This window comes from Rattus norvegicus, chromosome 5 (assembly GCF_036323735.1).
Source record: "Rattus norvegicus strain BN/NHsdMcwi chromosome 5, GRCr8, whole genome shotgun sequence".
NCBI lineage: Eukaryota > Metazoa > Chordata > Mammalia > Rodentia > Muridae > Rattus > Rattus norvegicus.
Genome location: NC_086023.1, coordinates 14070284 through 14094233, shown reverse-complemented (window position 1 = coordinate 14094233; position 23950 = coordinate 14070284). Strand labels below are relative to the sequence as shown.

Sequence of the window (23950 nt, the reverse complement as noted above, 5' to 3'; positions counted from 1 at the left end):
GGAAGCATGTTTGGGGCTGGGGATTTAGGTCAGTGGTAGAGCGCTTACCTAGGAAGCGCAAGGCCCTGGGTTCGGTCCCCAGCTCCGAAAAAAAGAACCAAAAAAAAAAAAAAAAAAAAAAAAGAATGGTCCCCCATAGGGCCAAATATTTTAAGAGGGAAGCATGTTTTTATATTTACACGCAACATAAACTCTATACCCATTAAATGCTAACTCCCTATTCCTCCCTGACATTAGTTCCTGGTAATATTTTATTCCTTTTTCTGTCTTTATGAATTTGTCTATGAATAGAATTCATTCATTTGAATGCTGACAAATATTCTATTACACTGACAGATACCTTGTTTCCACATCTTGCTAATAGGGAATAATCTTCTATGAGTGTTTGCTTTTTAATGCTGTGAAAAACACCATGACCAAGGCAAATTATGAAAGAAATAATTTAATTTGGGGCTTATGGTCCCAGAGGTTTATGACCATCAATGGCAGGGAGCATGGCAGCAGACAGGCATGGTACTGGAGCAGTAGCTAAGAGTTCACATCTGATCCACAAGCACCAGGAGGAGAGGGCTAACTGGGAATGGTGTGGGCTTTTGAAATCTTAAAGCTTGCCATTGGCGAATCACCTTCTCCAACATGGTCATACCCCTTAATCGTTCTCAAACAGTTCTGCCAACTTGGGACCGAGTATTCAAACACCTGAGCCTATGGGGACCATTCTCACTCAAGCCACCACACTACTAGTGTACAAAGACTTATTTGAGTCCTAGACTTCGCTCCTTTGAATATATCTAATAGTGGAACTGCAGTACCACTTTTTGTTTGACCACTGAACTGTTTCAAGAGAGGACACCAACTGTAATGCATAAGGGGTATGGTTTTTCTACATTGCTCCTATCACATCTTACTTGTAATGTTCTCAGAAAACAAAGTATAGGGGCTGGAACAATGGCTCCAGAGTTAAGAACACCGGCTGCTCTTCCAGAAGACCCAAGTTCAGTTACCAGCACCCACATGGCAACTCACAACTGTCCGTAACTTCAGTTCCAGGATATCTGATACTCACACCAATGCACATAAAGTAAAGTAAACGTATTAAAAAAAGAGAAAAAGTATAAATATAAGCTTACATATAATACATTTAAAGGTAAAGCTGTGCATACTAATACTTTTAATAGAAGTATTTTTCCTGCATTTTTTTTTCTTTTCTTTTTTTTCGGAGCTGGGGACATTATTTCCTGCATTTTTAACAGCGTACTAGATTTTTTATTTCCATTGGGCTCCACTAAGTAGTCCTGTCTACTAGAATGGCAAAAGGCATTTTAAAGAATTGACAAGAAAAACTATTGAGAATGTGGAACCTGTGAACTCTTGTGTATTGTGAGAGGGAGTAGCAATAGTGCAGTCACTGTGAAAACTGCTTGGGCAGTCTCCATGAGGTTAAGGATTTACAGTCCAGAGAAAGGAAAGTATATTTGATAGTTAATCATAACTCTACACCTTGATGGGCTGAGACACATGTAAGAGATTAATAAAGCACACTTCTGAGTATGTCTGGAAGTCATTCCAGAGAGAATAAATTAAGGAAGATCCACCCTGCATGGAGGGGGCACCTTTACTGGAGGTAAAGAGCAGAACATTTCTCCATTTCTTTACCTCTGTGGTGATGTGAGCAGCTCTGCTCCCCACTGTGATGGACTAAACCTTTACTACCACAGTCTGAGGAACCTTCTCCGGAAGTCGTTATGTAAGGCAGTTTTTCATAGTGACAGAAGTCTAACCTGTGAATACAAAACACTGTTACATGAATCAAAAGCTCAGTTTGAATCCACTTAGGAGCAGACTCCTAAGAATAAGTGTATCAGTAGACTGAAGGGAAAATAAGCACGTGAGGACAGTCCTTTCTGTTTGTGTGGGGTTTAGGTGGGTGGCGGCTTAGACTGCTTTGGTTTTGAACATGCTGAATTGAAATACCTTCTTCCTCAGTCCTCTCACATTCCCTCATGAATGGACTGCTTTCTATCACTTTTTTTTTTTTTTTTTAGCACATAAGGGGCATTCCTGAGTTGGGGACGTGGCTCAGTTGATAGTGTGTGCCTAGTGTGCACAAAGCCCTGGGGTCTATTCCATGACCACATGCACTATGCACGGTGGTACAAACTATAATCCCAGCACTTGGGAGGTGCAGGAGGGAGGAGCAGAAAGTTCAGATTGCCCTCAGCTGCTATATGGTGAGTTTGAAGCCAGCCTGGTTAGTGAAAACCCAGGCTTTGTGAGTGTCCTAGTCCTCTGCCTGCTCCTCTCAGATGTCCACCCACAGCTCCAGCTGTGCTCTGGTCCGACGATCCTCAGACAGCACAAACACAGACATTCAGGTATCTGTCTTACCTCGGTCTTTTTATTGTAGTTGCTCTGACTTTAGGAGAACCTTGTAAAACAATCAAATTCATTTGTCTTCATTCTCTGATTTAGTAGAATTTCATATGATATTTGTTATTAATTTGTAGACTTATAAGATATCTACTAGAATAACAAGATCTTGACAGGTTGGCAATAAAAGCTGTTGTGATGTACAGCATCTACGTTCTTAACATGGATCACGTCTTGTGATGCAGCTTTGGAGAGCAGAAGCGTCACAGTGTTCATCCCAGGAAAGAAGTTTGGGGATGATTTCGATCAGCAAATGACTTTTCCCATTCAATGCAGTTTTTGGTCTTTTGTTGATATGGATTCATCTTCAAGGAGAAATGTACAGAAAGCCAGTACTCTGATTGGTCAGATGGTAAGGGCTCTGACTATTTTACTGCTAGAACATTGTTTAGGAGGCCCCCTGTAATCCTAGTGCTTCAGACATGGAAGGATTAGAATTCAAGGTTGTTCTCGGCTATGCTGTGAGTTTGAGGCCAGCCTGGGCTACATGAAACCCTGTCTCAAAAAAAAAAAAAAAGCTTTCTCAGAGAACTGTTAGTCTGTTCTCACACTCCCCTCCACTTCCAGCCTCTTCCTTCTTATGCCTTCCTCACTCGTTAGGTAAGGCTTCACCATGTAACCAAGGCGGTGGTGTAGCTCATATAGAGCCCAGATTGGCCTCCAACGGGCCAGCATGCCGAGTGCTATACCCAGCAACACCTTATATGTTTTTGCATTGGTGCATTTATATACCTTATCAGGCATTACTGAATAATGATCCAGTTGTTGATGTTATGCAAATTGTCTAGTAAATAGAAATTTCTGTTTCAAAGTTAAGAAGTCCCATGTGTCTGTGTTTTCAAGGTCGATGTGGATGTCTTCCTCAATTGCAGCCCACCTTGGTCTTTAAGACAGTCCCTCTCTGAAACTCACTAATTTAGCTAGACTGTCTAGCCAGCAAGCTCAAGGGATCTTTCTGTCCCCACCTCCCCACCACTAAGGTTACAGGCACCTGTTGTGGCACCAAACCTTTCTGTTTGGTCTCTGGAAGACAGAATCCAGCCTCCTCCTCATACTTTACTGACTGACGCATCTCCTGAGTCCTAGAAGGCTTTAATAAATAATACATAATAAATACTCAATAAGAACTTTCTTAAAAAGTTGCTTTCCACAAGTTTGACATTTCTTCCCAGAAATTACTTTAAACTGTAGTTAATATTGAAATAATCACTAGATAGTTAAATAATATAATGATCAATTTGTATTTAACTATTTCCAATTAGCTGTTCCCCTGCCTTTGTATTTGATACAGGATTGCAGTTTGATTCCAGCCAACCTTGCAGAGGCGTTTGGATTGTTGGTTAACTGCAAGGAGTCTTCTCCGTGCCACCCACTTCTTCCTACTGTGCAACACACTTTAAAGAAAGCGGTGGATCCTAAGGGGCCGCCTTATTTAGCTTCTAAACAGTTCACAACTGAAGATTTTGAGAAGGTAAAGTTAGACAAAATGCTTACTCAGGATGTCTACTTGCTCCTTAATTATTTATTATCTTTATATTTATTTATGTGGTGTGTATGTGCACACATGCATGCATGTATTTTGCATGTATGTGGGCCCAAGTGTATACCATAAAATAACCTTGTAGAAGGCAGTTCCCTCCTTCTGTGGCTTATGGGGACCAAACTCAGGCTGTCAGGCTTGGCAACAAGCATCTTCACTCACTGAGTCACCTCACCAGCCCATGGCTTAATTTAATAGAATTTATGTTGGCATTCTTTTCTTCTTCTAGAATTATCTAGTTGATTTTTTTGTTTGTTTTTATTTTGGGGGGGGGTTGTTTGAGACAAGGTTTCATGTAGCTCAGGCTGGCTTGGAACTCACTATGGTAGTCAAGGACAGCCTTGATCCTTCTACTTCTTAGAAGTGCTAACATTACAGGCATTTGCTACCATGCTCAGTTCCTATTCTGTTACACAAGATTGCTTACAGATTTCTCATATTTTAAGTACATTGTATAGAAAAAACAACAGCTATGTAAGGAAACTTTTAAAAAAGATTTATTTATTATATATAAGTACACTGTAGCTGTCTTCAGACACACCAGAAGAGGGCATGGGATCCCATTGCAAATGGTTCTGAGCCACCATGTGGTTGCTGGAAATTGAACTCAGGATCTCTGGAAAAGCAGTCAATGCTCTTAACCACTGAGTCATCTCTCCAGCCCATAGGGAAATTTTCATATCCAAATGTTAAGTTTATTATTTCTGTTATTACCTAAATACCCATAGCTTTAAAAAGATCAATATATTAAAAAAGACTATTTGTATAGAAAATGAAGCTATGCCATGTGAGTTTAGTTATTCACATTTTATAACTTCAATTTTCTTTACACTAGTCTGTTATTTGAGATAAAAACAAGACACATAAAACATTTAGGGCAACTTAATGCTTAGTATTGCTGTTCCTAAATATTTATGGAATTCAGAAATCTTTAAGGAAAAGATAAGAATTTAGTTGGGCATTAAAAAAATATGCCAGGTGCTGGTGGTGGTGCACACCTTTAATCCCAGCATTGGGGAGGCAGAGACAGGCTGATCTCTGTGAATTCAAGGACAGCCTGTTCTACAGAGCATGTTCCAGGACAGCTACGACTACATAGGAAACCCTGTCTTGAAAAACCAAAGACAGAGAGAAATGAGCTTCTGGGAGATGTGAGAGTTTCCCCCATTGAAGCACAAAATCAGCCAGTAGTTCAGTTCTGGTGCACAGTACACTTGTGCACAGTGAGAGAGGCTATTCTGGCAAACTCTCATACTTGTTACAAGCAGAGGCAATGACTTAAAAGGCTCAGTGACTTGGAAATGACCCAGGTATTTACTTAAGTTTGATGTAAAAAATATGGAAACTTTTAAAAATCAGATGCCAGCACACTTTGGAATTATAATGACTCCATAATAAAATTAAATCTCCTAAAAATTTTTTTATATTTTTAACATAGCTACTGGCGTTTGCAAAGAATTTGAATGTGGAATTCAGTTTGGAGGCAGAAAGAATGATTCATGGCTATTATCTAGCGAGTCGCAGAATCAGAACAGATTCTATACATGGATCAAAGCTGTCAGCAAATGCATTAAAATATTTGTAGGTATTCAACTCAGGACTATAAGGTCAAAATTGACTTTTAGATATGAGTTTAATTAACTTGTTCTTAATATTTGTTTTAAATTTTGTTTAAAATTGTTTAAATTTTGTTTAAATTGTTTAAAATTTTTAATTTTGTTTTAAATTTTGTTTAAAATTGTTTAAATTTTGTTTGACTTATAGTTGGTTGGTTGATTATTTACTTTATTTCAGAAAAGTTTGAGGTGACTTAATGACCCCTTTGTTATATAATATATTTAAGTCATTAATATATTATACGTTATATATTAAGTCATTGAGACCACTAAGAATTCTTTTCCCTACATTATTTTTATCAGATCTTCCGTATGAGACAGGCCTGAGAAAAGTACACAGATTTTAATGCAAATGATTGCTTTTTAAGGTGGCTGTTTGGGTTCCAAGTATGTTGTAGTTGGGCCTAAAGAAACTTTCCTATTAAGTAATTTATTTAATCTTCATATGTGCATAGACTGTGTTTAGATCCAATCCACCTCCATTCCCTCCTTTTGAATTCCTCTACTCTTCCTCCCAATAGAGATACTGCATTGATCCTTGAATTTCTTTTCATTTATGTATATAGTGTAGTGTCAAGAATTGAACACAAGGGGCTGGGGATTTAGCTCAGTGGTAGAGCGCTTACCTAGGAAGCGCAAGGCCCTGGGTTCGGTCCCCAGCTCCGGAAAAAAAAAAAGAACCAAAAAAAAAAAAAAAAAAAAAGAATTGAACACAAGACTTTTGTGTGCAAGGCAAGCACTCTACCAGTAAGACATATTCCCAGCCCTGTTCCTTATACTTCAAAACGCATTAATAAATGCATTGTTATTATTTTGAGAAATAAATAATGAATAGTTCATGTTATAAAAGAAATTATGGACATCACAGAATCTAAAATGATTAATGCATCTTCCTAACACTGTGTATTCCTGCCCATGTCCCCAGAGGTAATCACACTGTTAACAGTTTTAATGTTACATCCAGAAATTATCAATTCAGATATCAGCACAGATTGAAGATGCAGCTCGGTTGATAGAGTATTTGCTGATCATGCACAAGTTTATCAGTTCAATCCACAGTCTTACATAAAGTAGGTGGGGGCAGCAGGCGGGGGTGGTGCACACTGATGCTCAGGAGGCAGAGCAGGCCAAGCTCTGAGTTCCAGGCCAGCCTGGTCTACAGAGTGAGTTCCAGGACAGCCTGGTCTACAGAGTGAGTTCCAGGACAGCCAGGGCTATAGAGAGAAACCTGGTCTCAAAACAAAGAGATTAGAGGCAGGAGTATTAGAAGTTCAAAATCATCATGACTCAGAGTAAGCTTAAGATTAGCCAGCCTGTGCCTGATCGCAAATAAAAAGTAACACCAAATAGGTATCATCATATATACATATACATTGTTTCATGTGTGTGTGTGTTGGGGGAGGGGGTACCCAGGCATGTAGGAGCCAGGGATCTACCTCAGCTGTCACTCCTGATAAACCAACCACCTTGCTTTTGAGACAGGATCTTTTCCTGGCCTGTAGCTCACCAAGGAGTTGCCTGGCCAGGGATCCCCTGGGATCTGCCTGTCTCTGACTCCCTGCTGTTTGGAATTAAGTCATATACCACCAGACTCAGCTTTTTACACTGTTCTGGGAATTGAACACGGGTTTTTGTGTTTGTACAGCAAGCACTTTATCCACTGCCCTATCTCCCTAGATATATAAACGCGTATATACATTTGTGTGTACATGTTGGCTTTTGCAAGTATATGTGTACATATCTGTGGAAGTATAAACATGCATATGTGTGAGGGGCAAGAAGGCCGATAGTTGCAATCAGGTGACTTCTTCAATGACTCTCCATCTTATCTGAACTTGGTGCTCACTTACTGGACTAGACTAGCTGCTGAGCAACCCCAGGGATACTCCTTTCTGCCTTCTTTAGCACCGGCACTGCAGGCTCTCACAGCTGTACCCCACTTTTTCATGTGGGTGCCGGGGACTGAGCTTAGGTCCTGGTGCTTGTGGAATAAGCCCTTTACCAATACTTACTGGACCATCTTTTAAGTGATGTGTGTGTGTGTGTGTGTGTGTGTGTGTACATATATATATGTATATATATATATAGATAGATAGATAGATAGATATAAAAGCAGTCAGTGCTCTTAACCTCTGAAGCATGTCTCTAGTTTTGAATGTTATATTTATTTAAGTCAGTATGTTAAACATATACATAAGCAAACAAATATATTTTATATTGATAATATTCTGTTTTCCCAAATGGAATTATACACACAGAACAGAGAATTATCTACTTTAATAGCCATATCACAGTGTCACTGTGTTGTGTTATGTGATATTATGGTATGGCTCTGTCATAGTTTATAGTCCCTCACTTACAGCCATTTGATATAGTAAAATATAATCTCAAATTCTTAAGATAAAGAGTAAAAAATTCGATAAACAATTAAGTGTGTAGAAAGCTCCTAGTATGGGTCTACAGGGATAGATATGTTGAAATACTTTCCTCAAGTATATGATTAAATAAAACTGAAAATGGAGAAGACAAGCCAGGGTAAAAATCAACTCCTTAATGAAAATTTCTAAGTACTACTCAGAGTTATGTAATAAAGTCAAGTCATATTTATAATACTCAGACAAAACTACACTGCATCAGATTTGAAAGTTCCACTATCTCAGGTTGCATTTCGTCTGTCATAAGATACTCTGTACTTTAATTTTAATGTAACTCTACCTTTGTATCTTACATGGACAATCCTGAGAGTGGATATGGGTTTATGGATGAACCAGGAAAAGAACACTTACTACAGCCTAATTCTCCTCTACAGAATATTCATTCCTCTCTCCTATTATGAAGGTTCCACACATATTTTTCAAGATTCTTTTTAGGGTTACAATAATCAAATATGTTACATTGAGAGACGTTCACAGAGTTGAATTATGATCTTGACCTAGCAAAAGGTTAATAGAATAAATGTAAAGTCTCCAACAAGGTTCCCAAGCTTCCTGGTACAAGTGTGGCTTGTGGGAAGAGAGTGGCGCCACCTAATGAGAAAGGTGTGAGATTTCATTCTGTTCATGATTAATGTGAACAAACATGTAAAGTGATTTATCATTTTGAGATTTAGGTTGTATTAATAGAACATGTATTAAGAGCAAGAAAATGTGAACTCCTGTCTCCACTCTGACAGTGAAATGAAACACCCAGCACTGTATTCTAAAGGTTGACCAAATCAGGTCATAAGGAAAAGAGCTAGACTATTAAGGAAAGGAAAGTTATGTTTCACCATATATGGTGGCACACACTTTAAATCCCAGCATTCAGAAGGCAGAGGTAGGTGGATGTCTGTGAGTTCACTGCCAACCTGGTAGCAAATTTATGTTTCATGACACTGTGTATGTGCATGTGTGTGTAGCTTAGGCTGGAACCCAGGGCCTTAAATCTTTGAGCCGCACCACTAGTCCTCCTGCCATTACAGATACAAGGAATATTTACGTTGGAAAAAATAAGCCTTGAGCCAACTGTGAAAATAACATTTGAAGAGGTGTCACATTTTGACCTCAGTCCCCGCAGATAGAACAAGACCAGTGGGTGGAAGTAATTTCAGGGACAGTAATTTCAGCCCAGATTTTAAACTTTGTAGGTAAAGTTTATCTCACTCAGTATCCTATCCTCCCTTTATACATACATATATACACACACACAAATTATTGCCAAAGTCAGTCAGTCAGTCAAGTCTACAGACTCAGTTTCAGTTCCCTGAATGTCAAGTGTCCAACAGTCACTTAAGAACCTCACACCTGCCTATGAAAGCTGAAAGCTACCTCAGGTAAAAAAGTTTCCATGTTTAAAGAGATGAGTAGTGAGTAGTAGCGTATGTTCAAAGGGGATGAGGTAATGAGTTCAGGATGCTGTGGACAGAATTCCCTTATGTATCAAGAAATTTGAATTGCAAGGTCCCATGAGGACTTTAGACAAATGAGTTGACAGAGGAGCCAAGGATCTATCTCTATGTATCTTATATGTTTGTAAGAGATGTTCAGTCAGGCTTGTTTCCCCCGTCTGTGTATTTACTGGAGCAGAACTTGGAGCAGGGGACGTGGAGTGCTAAGTATTAGCCCCTCCCCTTTTTGTAAGTCAGGGTATCTGCTTCTTCTGACAATTTATTTAAGATTGTGGGAAAGAAATAGCTTAAAAGAAAAAAAATAGCATGAGATCTTTTAACACGTAGCTCATGTCATATCTTGGTTTGTCTTGTTTAAATATGTATAACATTTTTACTACCCTGTTTTTCTTTAAGAGTTTCTTTATCTGAAGCTCACGCTCGACTGAACTTAAGGAATAAAGTGCTCAGAGAAGATGTACTAATTGCAGCCTTATTGTTCGAAATATCCCTCACATTGAAATATGGTAATGCACTAAATTAGTAATGCTCCTGAATCTCTTAGCTTATTAAATTATTACCTTTTAAATACTTCAAAATAATTAATCTTTATTGTTATTGGATATGTCTTATTTGAATTTGAACATTTACTGTTTGTTCAAGGCCATGTAGCCCAGGCTGGTTGTGAAGTCTCTAAGCGCTGGGATCTCAGGGATATGCGACTGTGCTGGTGGCAGTGTCATCTGTTAATGAACACCTTCTTATGCAGATTTCTATTTGGAGCATTTGTGAAACAGCCTCAGCACAGGGCCCAGGCTCACCCTTGACTTGCTGTCAAGCCTTAACCTCCCAAGTACCTATTCTTTGGAAAAGCAGCAAGGGTTCTTGACACTGAGCTGTTCGTTCAACTCCAAGCCAAGGATTCAGGATTGTAAATTATCATATACAGATTTGTGGGTGTCCTTTCTAAAGGAGACAAGACTGTAAATTTTACGAAATAGATTGTAGAGATAAATGATTGTCATCCTGAACCGGTTTAAAAACTGGTTCCAACAAATACTAAACAGTATGTTATTTGTCCCATTATTTGTCCCATTATTTTATATAACATATATTGCTTGCCCCACACCCGTGTCCTCACACTGCTTCCCCCATAATTGTGAAGAGCAGAGTGAGATAAAATAGAAGGCAAGCAAAGAAAAACAACAGAAAACAAGCAAGCGCAAATAAATGTAAGGGAAAAGAACAAAGAATGGAGAGGAGTTAAAACATCAAATCAAGGGTTTCCTTAAAAAGGGAAAGATTTCCCATTTGTGAATCAAGTCAAAGCAAACTTTAAAAAGTCAGATTTAAAAAAAAAGGCTAAAAATATTGAATCTTATTTTTAAGAGCAGATAAAGTAAAAATATGGTAGAAAGGGAAACAAGTTTTATATGTATATATTTATATAAAAGTTTGTGTATATATATACATATACATATCATAAATTGCTAATAATGGAAAAGTCCATACAATATTAGATAGAGAAACAAAAACCTCATAAGATATTGCTCAAAGTGTACGCAGAAAGGGAGAAACAAAGGACAAAACACAGTATGTGGGTCAGCTGAACAACAGAAAGTGCTCTGAAGAATTACAGTAAGATTTACAAACTAGGAGTAAAGGGAGTCCTGTAGGGTTGTTCACCCTGAAGGGTGAGAGCACATACACTGGGCACTGTGGTGAGCATTAGGTGCTTTATCCAGGGTGAATGAATCATTGCTGATCAAGCTATAAACACACACAGAATAATCTGAATCTTACAGAGTTTTAAACTGGAAATATAAAAATTAGAACAGAGATGGCATTTTAAGTCAAGTGGATGAAACTACCTAAAATATAATTACATAACTGTCTTTGAAGAATTCCAGTGTTTAGAAATAGGTCGGAAAAAAATTATGAAATTTCAAAACTAGGATATAGGAAGAAAGGTAGGGTGTTCCAGAAGCCAAGAAAGGGTTTCCAAAGTGAGTGGACACAGGACACAGGCTATGGAGACACACTTGCATCTAAGCCAGAGGTCTGTAGTGCTGCTTGGAGCTAGAGTAGAAATGAGGATTGGACAAGTGTGCTTATGGAAACAGCCCATAGACAACTGAGTGTTGAGGACGGCTTTCCTCAAATGTAATACTAAAGCACTCATGATAGACAAAGTCATCAACACTTATGTGGCACAGGTTTGTAGTGGAGAGCAGCCTGGTCCTGAGTGTGGGAGGGTGGTCAGAGGTGAGGATCCCATAATACAGAGCGCATAAGGGATGGGCCTGAGAGGGACCTAGAACCTGGTTGGGTGACAAAGATAATCTTATATTTAAAATATACTTAAATCAGCTACATGTGATAATTCCCACCTTTAGCCACAGCACTGAGGCAGAGGCAAGCCAGCCAAGACGACTCCAAATGAAGGGCTACCAAAATAAAACTTAAATGATGAAACCCAGTATCTAGGAGTTACTTTTACCTTATTTTGTTGAAATGTACTCCATTTTTAATGTTGTTCACACTGTATTTTGTTCGTTTAGGGGCCACCGCGTTTTGTGTTGCTCCCAACGCACTATTTCCATTTGAGCTGTATGATGAGGACTACTTAGAGCAGAGAGATCTCTACCTGACTCAGTGCCAACAGCAGCTCCAACACTTCATTGCCACATGTGGACCCGGGACAGCTGTCCTTTCTAGTGACGAATAAGCAAGTTAGAGTTACTTCCCAGGCCTCCACAAACCTTTGTAAATGGGAGTGGTTTTGGCGTAAGGGTCCAGATGTATCATCTCAGTTATTGGATAGAATGCCACTGAGGGTATGAAATGTGGCCCCCTTCATTATTACAAATATGCAAATAACCCAACATCCAAAACCAATGTTACCAAGGAGCTTCACACCAGAAACTTCCTGGTCACCCATATATATATACATACAGTACAGTATGAAAAAGGTTCTGTCCATCCCACCCATCAGGTAGCAATGCTTTACATACATAACCAGATTACGCTTGTTAAAATTTACCAGTGATGAGTTCATATCACTGCAACTTAATGACCCAAATATCTGTGAGGCCTTTGACACGTGCATTATGGGTGTTACTTTATAAGGCCAGATGTGGGAATCCTCTATATCCTCCTGCTACATATAATGAAAGTGACGGGGGCATGTCGTCTTTTTGTCAGGAGGTGCTACTACTCCAGGGTCACACAGCACTTGGTACTTTTAGGTACCTGCTCTCAACAGCAAGTTAATGATATAGTACATACAAATTAAGACCTGTTTTGTCCTTTTTCGTGATGTGGCTAAATCTAGGTCTCTATGAAGAACAAAACAATTCTTAAAGAGCAAAAACAGCCACAACTGGCAAGTCTAACATTAGGAATTCCTATCAGGGAATCAAATCCAGAGTTCTGTGCCAGCTAAGAAACCACTTCCCCACCCCTTGCAAGCCCCAAGTCATTACCATGTTGCTCAATTTTTAAGCTATTTACTAAACTTAGGGATTCTAGTGGTTAAAGACTTTGCCAAGTCTTCACCAGAGGAAAACCAGTCTTAAGAGTTCTCAAGTGGTCTAGTCACTTTCTTCCCCACGGTGTATTGGTGTACTGGCCATCAGGATTGCTTGTGTTGACAAAAAGTAAATGAAGTCTGCAGCTCATGAAGGATGAGGTTTATTTTACTATGAGAATGGTGTTTTAAAGACACGCATTTTAAAGAAACTAATGCTCATAGCAATTAAAATCGTTTATTTCTACATAACATATTGATACCAAATTAAATACTAATTTTCACCATTTGCTTCCGTTCATGGTTTTTTTTAATATTTTACTTATTATATATGAGTACACTGTAGCTGTCTTCAGACACACCAGAAGGCATCAGATCTCATTACAGATGGTTGTTGAGCCACCATGTGGTTGCTGGGATTTGAACTCAGGAAGAGCAGTCGATGCTCAACCACTGAGCCATCTCTCCAGGCCCCCCCCTTCATGGTTTCTTGACCAAGTCTTCATTTTACATTCCAAACTGTGTGCTGGACCTTCCAAAAAGAAAAGGACAGTCAGAAGCCCCCCCCCCCAAAATCATTTTTCTTCAAGCTCACACTAATGTTCTTCAAAAGGAATTGGCTCTAGTCTCAGTGTTATCAAATACTATTCAATCAACGGACATGACTGACAGAACAAACTTACCCAAAACAACGAGGATTAAACATCACAGCTCCCGAAGTTGGACGTTCACTGCAGCTACCTACATGCTGGGGAGAACAGTCACCATTTAACAATGACACCACATGTTAGTCATCTGCACCATCTATACATTGCTGGCAGCTCAGTCTTAAGATTCTCTCTTCAAAGAAACCCTCAGCTGGGTAAACGGCAAAAACATAAGTCATCATTGTGCCAGCTATTAAGGCCCCATGTTAATCAAACCACAAAGAAAAAGATGTGTACCTTGTTATTGGTAACCGTAGTTCTGGCAGCTTGTTCCAATCACTTTCCAGGACAGGACAAGTTTCAAAAACATTTGCTCAAGCACCCTCAAAAGAGACAGGTTTTGTTGCACCTAAAAATTAAAATATTTGATCGTGAACTCCCAACTTAGCTCCATGTTTTAGTACCTTGTCTGAGTGTGCACTGGCTACTTTTCTGACAACTTGACAGAAGCTAGTCACTGGTGTAGGGAGCCTGCTTAAGATAAGGCTGTAGGCAAACCTGTAAGGTATTTTCATAATCAGTGACTGGGGTGACCCCTTGTGGGTGGAGGTCCTGAGCTCTACATCATTACTCCACGGCCTCTGCTTCTGCTCACTTCAGGTTCCTGCAAGGCTTGAGTTCCTGTCCCCTCACCCATCTATCACAGACAGAAAGAGCTTTTAGCCCCTCACTGTGGCAGTACAGACTTAGAGGATTCAACCAAGCCTTTGCTCATCTTGGGGCTTACAGTGAAAAGCTAAGAGGCTATATATGCAGGCCATCACCTGCACATTAAAACAGCAAACGGCAGGGCCTGAATCACAAGTCATGTCCTACAGAACTCCAAGAGAAGTAATGACTGAACCAATTACTGGAAACGTCTTATGACTTTCAACTGGTGTGCTCTCTTGAATGCGTGTGCTTCAGAACTTAACACTACCACCTTCTTTTAGCCAACATCGCAACCCTGTGTGGCTTTCAAAAATTTTGCTCTCTTTTAGACCGTACTTACAGGGGTGATCCAGGAATAAAAGCGTTTTAAAGTGCCGCCAATAGTTCAGATCAAACATTAACCTTTGACGGTCTTAATAGCTAAGAAACAATATTCTCCGCCTCTGTAATATTTCCTATGGAAAAATTGATAATCCACTTAGGAAGCCTGAAACAGGCCGCACGGTGGCTTTTCTTGGGAACACAAAGGGACTCCCGCCACTGTGCACGCACGGCTGAAAACTGCTACCAAAGCGGCCGCTCCTCCCTGCACTTCGAAGCGTCCTAGGGGGGCAGGCCTTATAACTAAGAGCTCGGTTAAGATTTGGAGACTATTTCAAAGCCCGAGCGCGCGGGAAGGCGACCCGCCGCTCACAGCAGGCCATGGGGCCTACAGTACCTGGCTAGGGACCGGCGCCGCCAACAAGGAGCCCCGCTCCGCACCCAAGGGGTAGGTAGACCGCGGGATTCGCACCTGGAAGAGCCGGAGGACACGCCGGGTTCCGCAGCCCACGGCCTCCGCTCCCCGCCACGTAGCTCAACATGCTTACGCTCCACCGCGCTGCCCGGAAAGGAAGTGGCCCAGCGTGTGCAAGCCTAAGGTGCTCATGTAGGCTCCGCCTCTTCCGGCCAGCCCTCTTCCGAGTGCCCGCCTTCACACCCCCTCTTCCTGCTCTGTGTTTATATTGGAGCGGAGGAAGCAGGTTGTGGGGATTAGAATACTTCAGCTAGAGCTTTAGAGCTTTTTTTCTTTCTTTAAAGAACTTAAAAAACAAAAAACATTTCTGTTGCTCTCTTCAGAAACAGCAGAAGAGGGCATCAGATCCCATTACAGATGTTTGTAAGCCAGCATGTAGTTGTGGAATTTGAACTCAGGACCTCTGGAAGAGCAGTGCTCTTAACCACTGCGAGCCATCTCTCCAGCCCCAGCTAGAGCTTTTTAATTGACTTTGCAAGTGATTAATAATGCCTTAAAATAGGACCATCTCCCAGTCCTGGGCCTTATGTTTGCTCGGTCTTCTACATCCTCACCTATTTTTTTTTCCATCCTCACCTACTTAAGTGTTTAAAAAACGTTGATATTCGCAACTCCACTTAATTTGTTAAGCTTTATTTTGTATGTATGGGTGTTTAGCCTGTACACAAGCCATGTGTGCATCATCTGCGAACCTGGAACTGACAGAGTTAAGCAGAAAGTGTCAGATTCCCAGGAACTGAAGTTACATGATAGACAGTTATTAGCCAACTCAGTGTGCGGGTGCTGGGAATCTCACCCTGGAGCCTCTGGATGGACAGTCAGTGTTCTTAACTGCTAAGACATCGCCAGCCCACAGCAGCTCCATTAAAGTTAGGGTTCTGGAGTCAGCAAGCACACAGTCATGCTCACAGAGAGAGAGATAAAAATGAGTTGTCAGAAAAAAAAGGAGAAGGCTGTTAACGACTTTGATTTCTAGTAGTAATAGAAATTTTCTTAGTCATAAAGTAGTCACCAACTGAGTTACTACTGTTGAACCTGACAGTTAGGATGAACTCCACGAGCACAGGCGAGTTGGGGAGGAAAGGGGCTTACTTGGTTTAGCATTCTACATCACTGTTCATCACTGATGGAAGTCAAAACAGGAACTGGAGCAGTGCAGGAGGCAATGCAGAGCCAGGACGGGGTGCAGCTTACTCAATGGCTTATCCCATACCTTCTCTGCTTGCTTCCCTGGTCCCCTGGCCAGGGGTATCCTGACCGACAAAGAGCTGCCTTCTCTCTCGGCCTCAAACTAACTGTTCTAACCTCCTGGCTCCTTCTATGCCTCCCTCATCAATCACTAATTAAGAAAATGTCTGATAGGCTTGCATACAGCCGGATCTCATGTTCGCAGTTCAAGTGAGGGGCCCTCCTCTTAGACCACTATAGACTGTGTCAAATTGACATCAAACCACTTACCAAAGTTGCCTGCATGATATTTGATTGCACTGTGAACACCAAGACTGTGTTATTTGGGTTTTTGGTTTTTTGTTTTTAAAGAAATGGGTTCTAGCTGTGGTGAGGCTCAGCCTTAGCACATACCTTTATGCCCTCTGGCTGGATACAGACACACCCTTACTACACACCTTGAGTCCCAAACAAGGAAAGTAAAATTTGTTTGTAGAAGGAAGCACTCATGTTTGAAAGTGATGTCTAATTGAGTGGTAGACAGAGTGAGGAATCAGAGACAGATTTAACAGAACAGGAAGCCCAACTCTCGTGAGAAGACAGAGGGAAGGAAAGCTACTTGAGGGGCAGGCAGAGAAAAGGAGCCCATTTTAGTGGTACAGTTATACAGAGACAGGTTACAAAGAGAGAAGAAGTTACAGAGAGAGAACAGGTGAAGACAGAATAAGCCAGAGAGTGAGGAAGAGCCAGGAAGAGTAGAACAGACAGCCAGAGTTAGTTGGAAGCCAAGCAGATTAAAAGAGCAAAGCCGAGAGAGAAGCTACATTGATTCAGTCAGCTTGGAGAGGAGTCTGAGCCAGAACAGCTGGGTTGAACCAGCCAGCCAGAGTTCAGAAAGAATAGGAAGGGGTGAGCTTATTCAGCAGCAAGTCTCAGAGGCTGAAAACATTAAAGGCCCAGATCAGATTGTACAAAGGCTCGAAGCTTCAGGACTAGGTCTAGGTTAGAAGACACAGGCAGTAAGTCTCTGAGATGACAATTACTCCAGGCAAATCAAAGTCACTTCTACAGGGGTGCATTCATTTTTGTGTATGCTCAGTTGGAGGCCAGAGAACAGCTATATGGACTTGATTCTGTCTTTCCACCTATCTATGTATTCTCAGGCTGGAACTCAGGCTCGCACAGCAAACTCCTCTATCTGCCAAGCATCTCACTGGCCTGGACTTTTATCCATTTTATTTATCTTAATTTCTATTCTTGAGTCCTGGTTACAAAAAAACATTAGGGTTGGTGCCAGAGAAAGAAATGTTTATGACCTTGTCTGAAATATACACATGGAAAAGTAAAATCACCTCCAGCAGATTGGCTGTAGGTGTGTCTATGGGGAGTATTCTTGATTCCTGATGACGTGGGAGGGCTCAGCCTACTGTGGCTGGTGCCCCCTCTGGGCAGGAGGTCCTGGGTTATATAAGAAAGCAAAGTGGGCAAGCTGTGGGGAGCAGGCCAGTAAGTGACATTCATTTATGGTTTCTGCTTCATTTCCATCCTTGAATTCCTGCCTTGACTTCCTTCAATGATCAACTATGATGTAGAATTGTAAACCAAAACAAACCCTTTCTCCCTAAATTGGTTCTGATCATTGTTTTATACACAGCAACAGAGAAGCAAATTTGGACACCATAGAATCCCCACGCCTGGGGACAAAGGAGGATGCCTGGACCTCAGTGGCGACCACAGCGGAACAGAAAACCAAGGTTGTAAACAGGATCCCGGTGACATTACAGCTGATTTTCTCAAAGTTACTGCCAACCACACCTAGAGTGGAATGATGGCTGAAATGGACTGTCTCCCAAGATAATCTGTCGTGGTTGAGCAAACAACCATGGAGGGCCAGGCCAATGCAATCTTCATGTACTCTCCACTGTGGTGTCTGACCCTCACTATTTGAAAGGGAGTTTTATCTGCCAAGGTCAGACTCTGGCCTCTTTCTGCTTTCTGTCTCTTTACTCTGTGCTCTGAAATCCAACAGCCAGTCTAGCTTGAGTTCCAGGCTCAATAATACTCTGTCTCAAAAAAATAAGGTGAAGAGGGATCTCCTTCTGGCCTCCACACACATGTATGCATGTGTACACACAATACTAAGAAGGTGGGGACCGAGTGAGGAAGGCACCTGATATTGACCACCATCTGTATACACCTTCTGCATGTATACAGATACGTGCACGCACGCCAGACCATTAGATCATAGACCCTACCCACCCAAAACAGTTCCCACCCTCACACTCCCAGCCTCCCAACCCTTAAGCACCACCCGCCCAGCTCACCTCTTGCTCCTGAGCAGTGTAACTTTGAATTACAATTTTACTCTCTTTCCTGTGCCCTCTGCCTCTGACTCCTACACTCCCTAGAACAGATCACATGGCGTGGAGCCCCCCAGCCCTCTAGACATTTGTAAGTGAAAAATGACCATTGTCATTCTTGAACTGAAGGATCTCTCATCAGGACCCCATTCTTCTCTCTCTGGTACTGATAATATGACCCTTCCAGTGAATATCTTCTAAAGGATAATTGTCTCAGAACCCTTCTACTAGACCTAAAAATCTTCTAAAAATCTAACCCTGAAAAAAAAATGATACAGAACCTAACAGAGGAGTTTAGAGTCTTTGTCTTGGGCCCCCAAATGCAAGCTGTTTCTTTTGTTCAGACCACTTGGTCCTAGATCATGTAAGAAAGAGAAGCAAACATGAACGCATGGTCCTTTATCCTAGTTCCTATAGGACAGCCCCTAACGCACTAATATCTTTCCGTTGCCTACTCTTTACAGGTGCCTCAAGAGTTTTCCATGTTTGTTTGTTTTGAGACAATGTCTCTCTGTAGCTCTGGCTATCCTGGAATTTGTTCTATAGACTAAACTGGCCTCATAAACTCAGAGGTGAACTTGACACTGAGTGATGAGTGGTAGTGGGGTTTTGTTTTCGTTATTTTTAGGTCCATCAGTGTTTTACCTGCATGTTTGTCCATGTGAGGGTGTCAGAAGTCTTGGAATTGGAGTTACAGACTTGTGTGAGCTGCCATGTGGGTGCTGGGAATTGAACTTGGGTCTTCTGGAAGAGCAGCCAGTGCTCTTGATTGCTGAGCCATCTCTCTCTCTCCAACCCACAAGAATTCCTTTTCAAAAATATATCTTTAATTAAAATATAATTATATCACTTTCTTTCCATTTCTTCCCTCCAGCTCAAGAATTCTTTATGCAGTTTAATTCCTTACAATATATGATTTGCAAATGTTTTCTTATAGTATTTCCCTTTTCATTCTCTTAAAGTCTCTTTGTATTATTAATAGATTTATTTTACTATTTACTAAATGTATGTGTCTGCACATGAGTACAGGTACCTACAAAGGCCAAAGGGAGCATATGGCACCTTGAGATGGAGTTACTGTGTTAAAGTATCTTTTACTCACCTGATGTAATTGTCATCTCCAAGACTTCTTGCCTCTGTCTGCTAACCTAGGCCTAGTCCTTCGAGTGGCTAGCCTCAGTAACTCTAACCTAGACTTAGAATGTTTTCAGCCTTTGAGACTTATTGCTGAGTAAGCTGACTCTTTCAAGCTCTTTCTGAACTCTGGCTGGCTGGTCGAGTCAGCTGTTGTGGCTCAAACTCCTCTCTCAGCTGACTGATTCTATCTGACTTCTCTTGGCTTCTCCTGAATTGTTCTTCTGTGAAACGATGAGAAAAGGAACTACTGAAACTCCTGACGTCAACAATGTTGTAGTGTATATCTCACCTATGGATCGCTCTGATTTTTGAAAGGCTGCCAAAGACGTTCAGTGGGAGAACGGACATATTTCCAACTAATGGTTCTGGGAAGACAGGTTGATGTACCTGAGTCCTTCCATTACTTACATCATGGATAAAAATTAACTCAAAGTACATCAAAAATCTTCTTAGAAATGTGTTACTTTTATACCATCAAAGTATGTGAATGGGAAAAGCTGTGTCTACAGATACTGACTGATTAGAACCCCAGTGCTCTGGAGAGACTGGAATGTTGCACATGCAGAGACTAGTTCCTCTTGAACAGCTCTCTGTCTGAACTAACATCTTGTAAGTACTAGATAAAAACCCTTTTAGAATCTATTATCTTAGCAGACCACTGGCTTACACCAACTCAAAAGCTAAGAATGACATCAGATAGCATCTGAGGCCTATAAAAAACTCTCCCATTTTTCTCTACCTTCTGTTAATTCCACTAGGAAAGAATAAGTCCACTATCACAATTTTTTTCGCCAAATATGTAACAAGCTTTAGATACTAGCCAGACCATACCTGAGATTCCTGGGAAATGGCACAGAATTACCTTAAGAAGTTTATAAAGTCAAACCCCACAAGACTACATACTTCCTGCCTTTGTCCAATTGGGGGCAAGCATACATCCTGACTTACTTCCTGGCTTCATTTTCTCCTGCCTGTGTGTGATCAAGCACATCCTGAGCAGTTGGGGCAACCAAGCTAGAATTGAAAACACGTGACTTGTTACCTTCCGAAACAGCTCCAGCACTCCAGGAAGCTATCTGTGCTTGGGTAAGTGGGGCTTACTGGTTAGACGTGGTTTTGTTTTATAGATCTCTCAAGCACAGTAAGTTCAACTTAAAACATAACTTTAGCCATCACACCTGGCCTCATGGACTGGATCCAGCATTCCCCAGCAGTGAGCAGATCTGTGGGAGGTTCTGGCCCCTACACTAATGAGTTGAATCAATGCTGCCATCTGCAAACACACCTCAGGGGGAAAATGTCATGATTTGAATACAATAGAACTAAACAACAACTATCCATTTGATAATAGAACCAGAACTACTTTTAAAAGCTTAGTATTTCCCTGGGTGTAGTGGTGTATATTTTTTAATTAATTTTATGTATATGAGTACACTGCCACTGTCCTCAGACACACCAGAAGAGGGCAACGGATCCCATTACAGATGGTTGTGAGCCACCATGTGGTTGCTGGGAATTGAACTTGGGACCTCTAGAAGAGCAGTCAGTGCTCTTAACTTTTGAGCCATCTCTCCAGCCCTTTAGTTCCAGCATTCTGGAGGCAGAGGCAGGAGGATCCCTGTGAGTTCGAGAATAGCCTGGTCTACACAGTGAGTTACAGAACTAAATACAGAGACCCTGTCTCAAAAAAAAGTTATTATTTCTAGAAATACATGTGGATATTATTTTTCTCCAGGTGGCCAGAATCTGAAATCGTTACTTCCACATGTAGCTCCCATTAGTAAATTAATCCCTTCAGCCATCAGTCCTTGCTTAAAGTAGAGAGTGACTTGAAGACCTCCTAGGTGTTCTAACAGAACACTGGTGGGAACTGGTAGGAACTGGTGGTAATAACCACATCCTTATGCTCTGGAGCGCAGTAGTAAGCATGTCAAAATAGAGTTAATGCAAGAGAAACACAAATGACCCTAGTCAGAAACGCATGACTTTCTTATATAAAAGCCTTTCGCCCTCCAGCAAGATTATTTTTAAACATAATATTGACATTGAGATAATCATAGCATTTATATATTTTGTCCAATTTAAAATTCCAAATCTGCGGAAAAATACATTAAATTGTCAGAAAATAGGGCATTGATCTGGATGAAATTGGATGCTTAAATACTTAGAGCACATGAACTTTACTGAGATAATTTTGTTGAAAATTACCTAAATTACTTATGATTTCTGTCTGGATCTCAAACAGCCATGTGGCTCAATTGTCAGTGTGAAACACTAGGATTTTCCTTCTCCATTCAACTTAACTTTCGAGTTAATAAGCTTTGAAAACAACTACTTAAATCCCATCACGAGAAATTCTCAACCTAAGAGGATGTTTTAAAATTGTTCCAACTGTTCAATGGGACTTGAAGGGAGGTCCCTAGGAGACTTTGGGACCGTTTCTGATGAACACGCGGGAGAACGTTGACCCTCTTCCTCTGCCCGTCCTCATCTGTATAAGAATACTCAGTTTCTGCTCGAATCTTCTGCAAGGAGGAAAACTGACCTCAGAGGACAAAGCAACCCAGAGACCCTGCTAAGTCGCTAAATGAACTAGGTTTCACCAACCACGGAGCCTCCAGCATCAGCTTCCTGTCACATGAAATAATACAGCTTTCCTCACTGCTTAAAAAGAAAATTATTCAAGAATGATTACACAGTCAAGAATGTAAGTAGCTGAAAATTTTAAACTGAGGTTACAGTAAGGTTATTTATACCTCAATCATAGTCTAATATAAATTATGTCCTGCAATTAAAATCCCATTAAACCTCCAGTGAGTTACAATAAGCAATTAATGAGTCTTTTCTCGAATTTTGCCAGTTTCCTTTTTTAAGGACAATAAGCATGCTGTTCTCAGGAGTCTCTAAGGGAAATAGAATGATTGACAAGGAGTATGTTAACTGAAGGGAACAGTTAACTGGAGGGCATAAGACTGCAATTACAGCTACATGGAAAGTGAATTTAAGCATCCTCTGTGTGTACATTATGCATATGTGCCAGAGACCCTGTGCCCACTCCCTAGGCAGTGTCATACTGTGTGAGCACACTCTCCCAAGAACTTGGAAAACCTGCTGGCTGGAGAGGAATATGCAGACAGACAAACACTGCCCATCTGCTTGCTAACCATGCAGGGCACAAAGGGAAATAGCAAGACTGCTTCACAAAAGAAGCAGACAACGGTGAGTTTGCTCAGGCGGGAAGGTGAGTGTCTGGTAAAGGTGCTTGACCTGCAAGCCCGGCAACCTGAGTTCAACCCCCGAGTCCATATAAAGTGGAAACAACCATCACTCCTCCAAATGGTTCTCTAACCGCACACACGAACACCAAAGCATGCACCGGTGCGCATGCCCACAGACAAGCACCAAGGCACGCACCCATGCGCATGCGCACACACAAATAGTGCGACTCCATTTCAAAATGTAAGAAGAAAGCGAGTGTCTTCTGTCTCATGAGTCGTGTGTTCAGAATGTTGTATGAATCTTGCTGTTTTCGGCTTAAACAGCATTTCACATGTAGGTTTCTTCGGCTTTCTCTGTCAATTCCTATTCAGCTTTTAAAAGTCAACCTGGCCGCCAAATTCTTCTGCTTCTTTTCTTATATTGGGCTTATTAGAACACGGTCCAAGTTGATTCCCTTCTCCCTGTAGACGAATATTCGGAGGAGTAAGTGGGACAAGTCGTAGGACCATCCAAGGACCTAGCAGAAGCTCATGAGCTGAGGGCCAAGACACACAAGACCATGGCTTTCTTCTCTCCTCTCATTCTTCCTCCTTTCCCTCTCTGGTCTCTTCTTTCTCTTCTCTTTTCTCCAGTCCCAACCAGGTAACTCAAAACCCACCCACCTCTAATCCCTCCAATAATTGGCTGTAGCCAATTTTATTTAACCAATAGTTTTAAACTAAGGAACTAAGTTTGTACAAAGCCTGTAAATGTGAGAACTCACTCTTAGGCCGGTGCAGAATTAGCATCGCAATATATGGCAACAGACCAAACCTCAACAAGCTGGTGACTTATTTGCTGTCTGTGGCAAAGTGTTTATCCCAGACTCTCCCCTCCCCTAGACGGTCATATTTAGGTCCCAGTCAATAGAGCCCATCCTTAGGGAGATGTCAG

The 23950-nt window shown here is 41.2% G+C and overlaps 1 protein-coding gene, 1 long non-coding RNA gene and 1 other non-coding gene across 22 annotated transcripts in view; 1 reads left to right on the top strand and 2 right to left on the bottom strand.

Moving 5' to 3' along the window:
• The window catches only part of LOC102556004 (uncharacterized), a 66931-nt gene extending 51645 nt beyond the window's left edge, over nucleotides 1-15286 (bottom strand). For 3 of the 5 annotated variants that reach the window (XR_010066474.1, XR_010066475.1, XR_010066476.1), the window contains exons 1-3: nucleotides 15132-15283; nucleotides 13925-14036; nucleotides 13664-13728 (exon numbers count right to left, since the gene is read on the bottom strand). This is a non-coding gene — a long non-coding RNA (uncharacterized LOC102556004). Of the gene's footprint in view, nucleotides 1-1656; nucleotides 13513-13663; nucleotides 13729-13924; nucleotides 14037-15056 lie in introns of those variants that run through there. The other 2 variants (XR_592380.4, XR_005504571.2) reach the window with 2 other exon arrangements.
• Mcmdc2 (minichromosome maintenance domain containing 2) overlaps nucleotides 1-22625 on the top strand; it is a 48827-nt gene extending 26202 nt beyond the window's left edge. For 11 of the 16 annotated variants that reach the window (XM_063288170.1, XM_039110522.2, XM_006237782.5 and 8 more), the window contains 5 exons: nucleotides 2616-2782; nucleotides 3722-3901; nucleotides 5409-5551; nucleotides 9869-9978; nucleotides 12013-13267. In XM_063288170.1, the coding sequence (XP_063144240.1) occupies nucleotides 2616-2782; nucleotides 3722-3901; nucleotides 5409-5551; nucleotides 9869-9978; nucleotides 12013-12179 (767 nt within the window). In that variant the 3' untranslated portion in view covers nucleotides 12180-13267. Of the gene's footprint in view, nucleotides 1-2615; nucleotides 2783-3721; nucleotides 3902-5408; nucleotides 5552-9868; nucleotides 10054-12012; nucleotides 13268-17955 lie in introns of those variants that run through there. The other 5 variants (XM_063288171.1, XM_006237787.5, XM_063288173.1 and 2 more) reach the window with 3 other exon arrangements.
• On the bottom strand, nucleotides 13794-13878 carry Snord87 (small nucleolar RNA, C/D box 87). The gene has a single exon (XR_005505363.1). It is a non-coding gene; the product is annotated as a small nucleolar RNA SNORD87 (small nucleolar RNA).
• Nucleotides 22626-23950: the final 1325 nt, after the last annotated feature.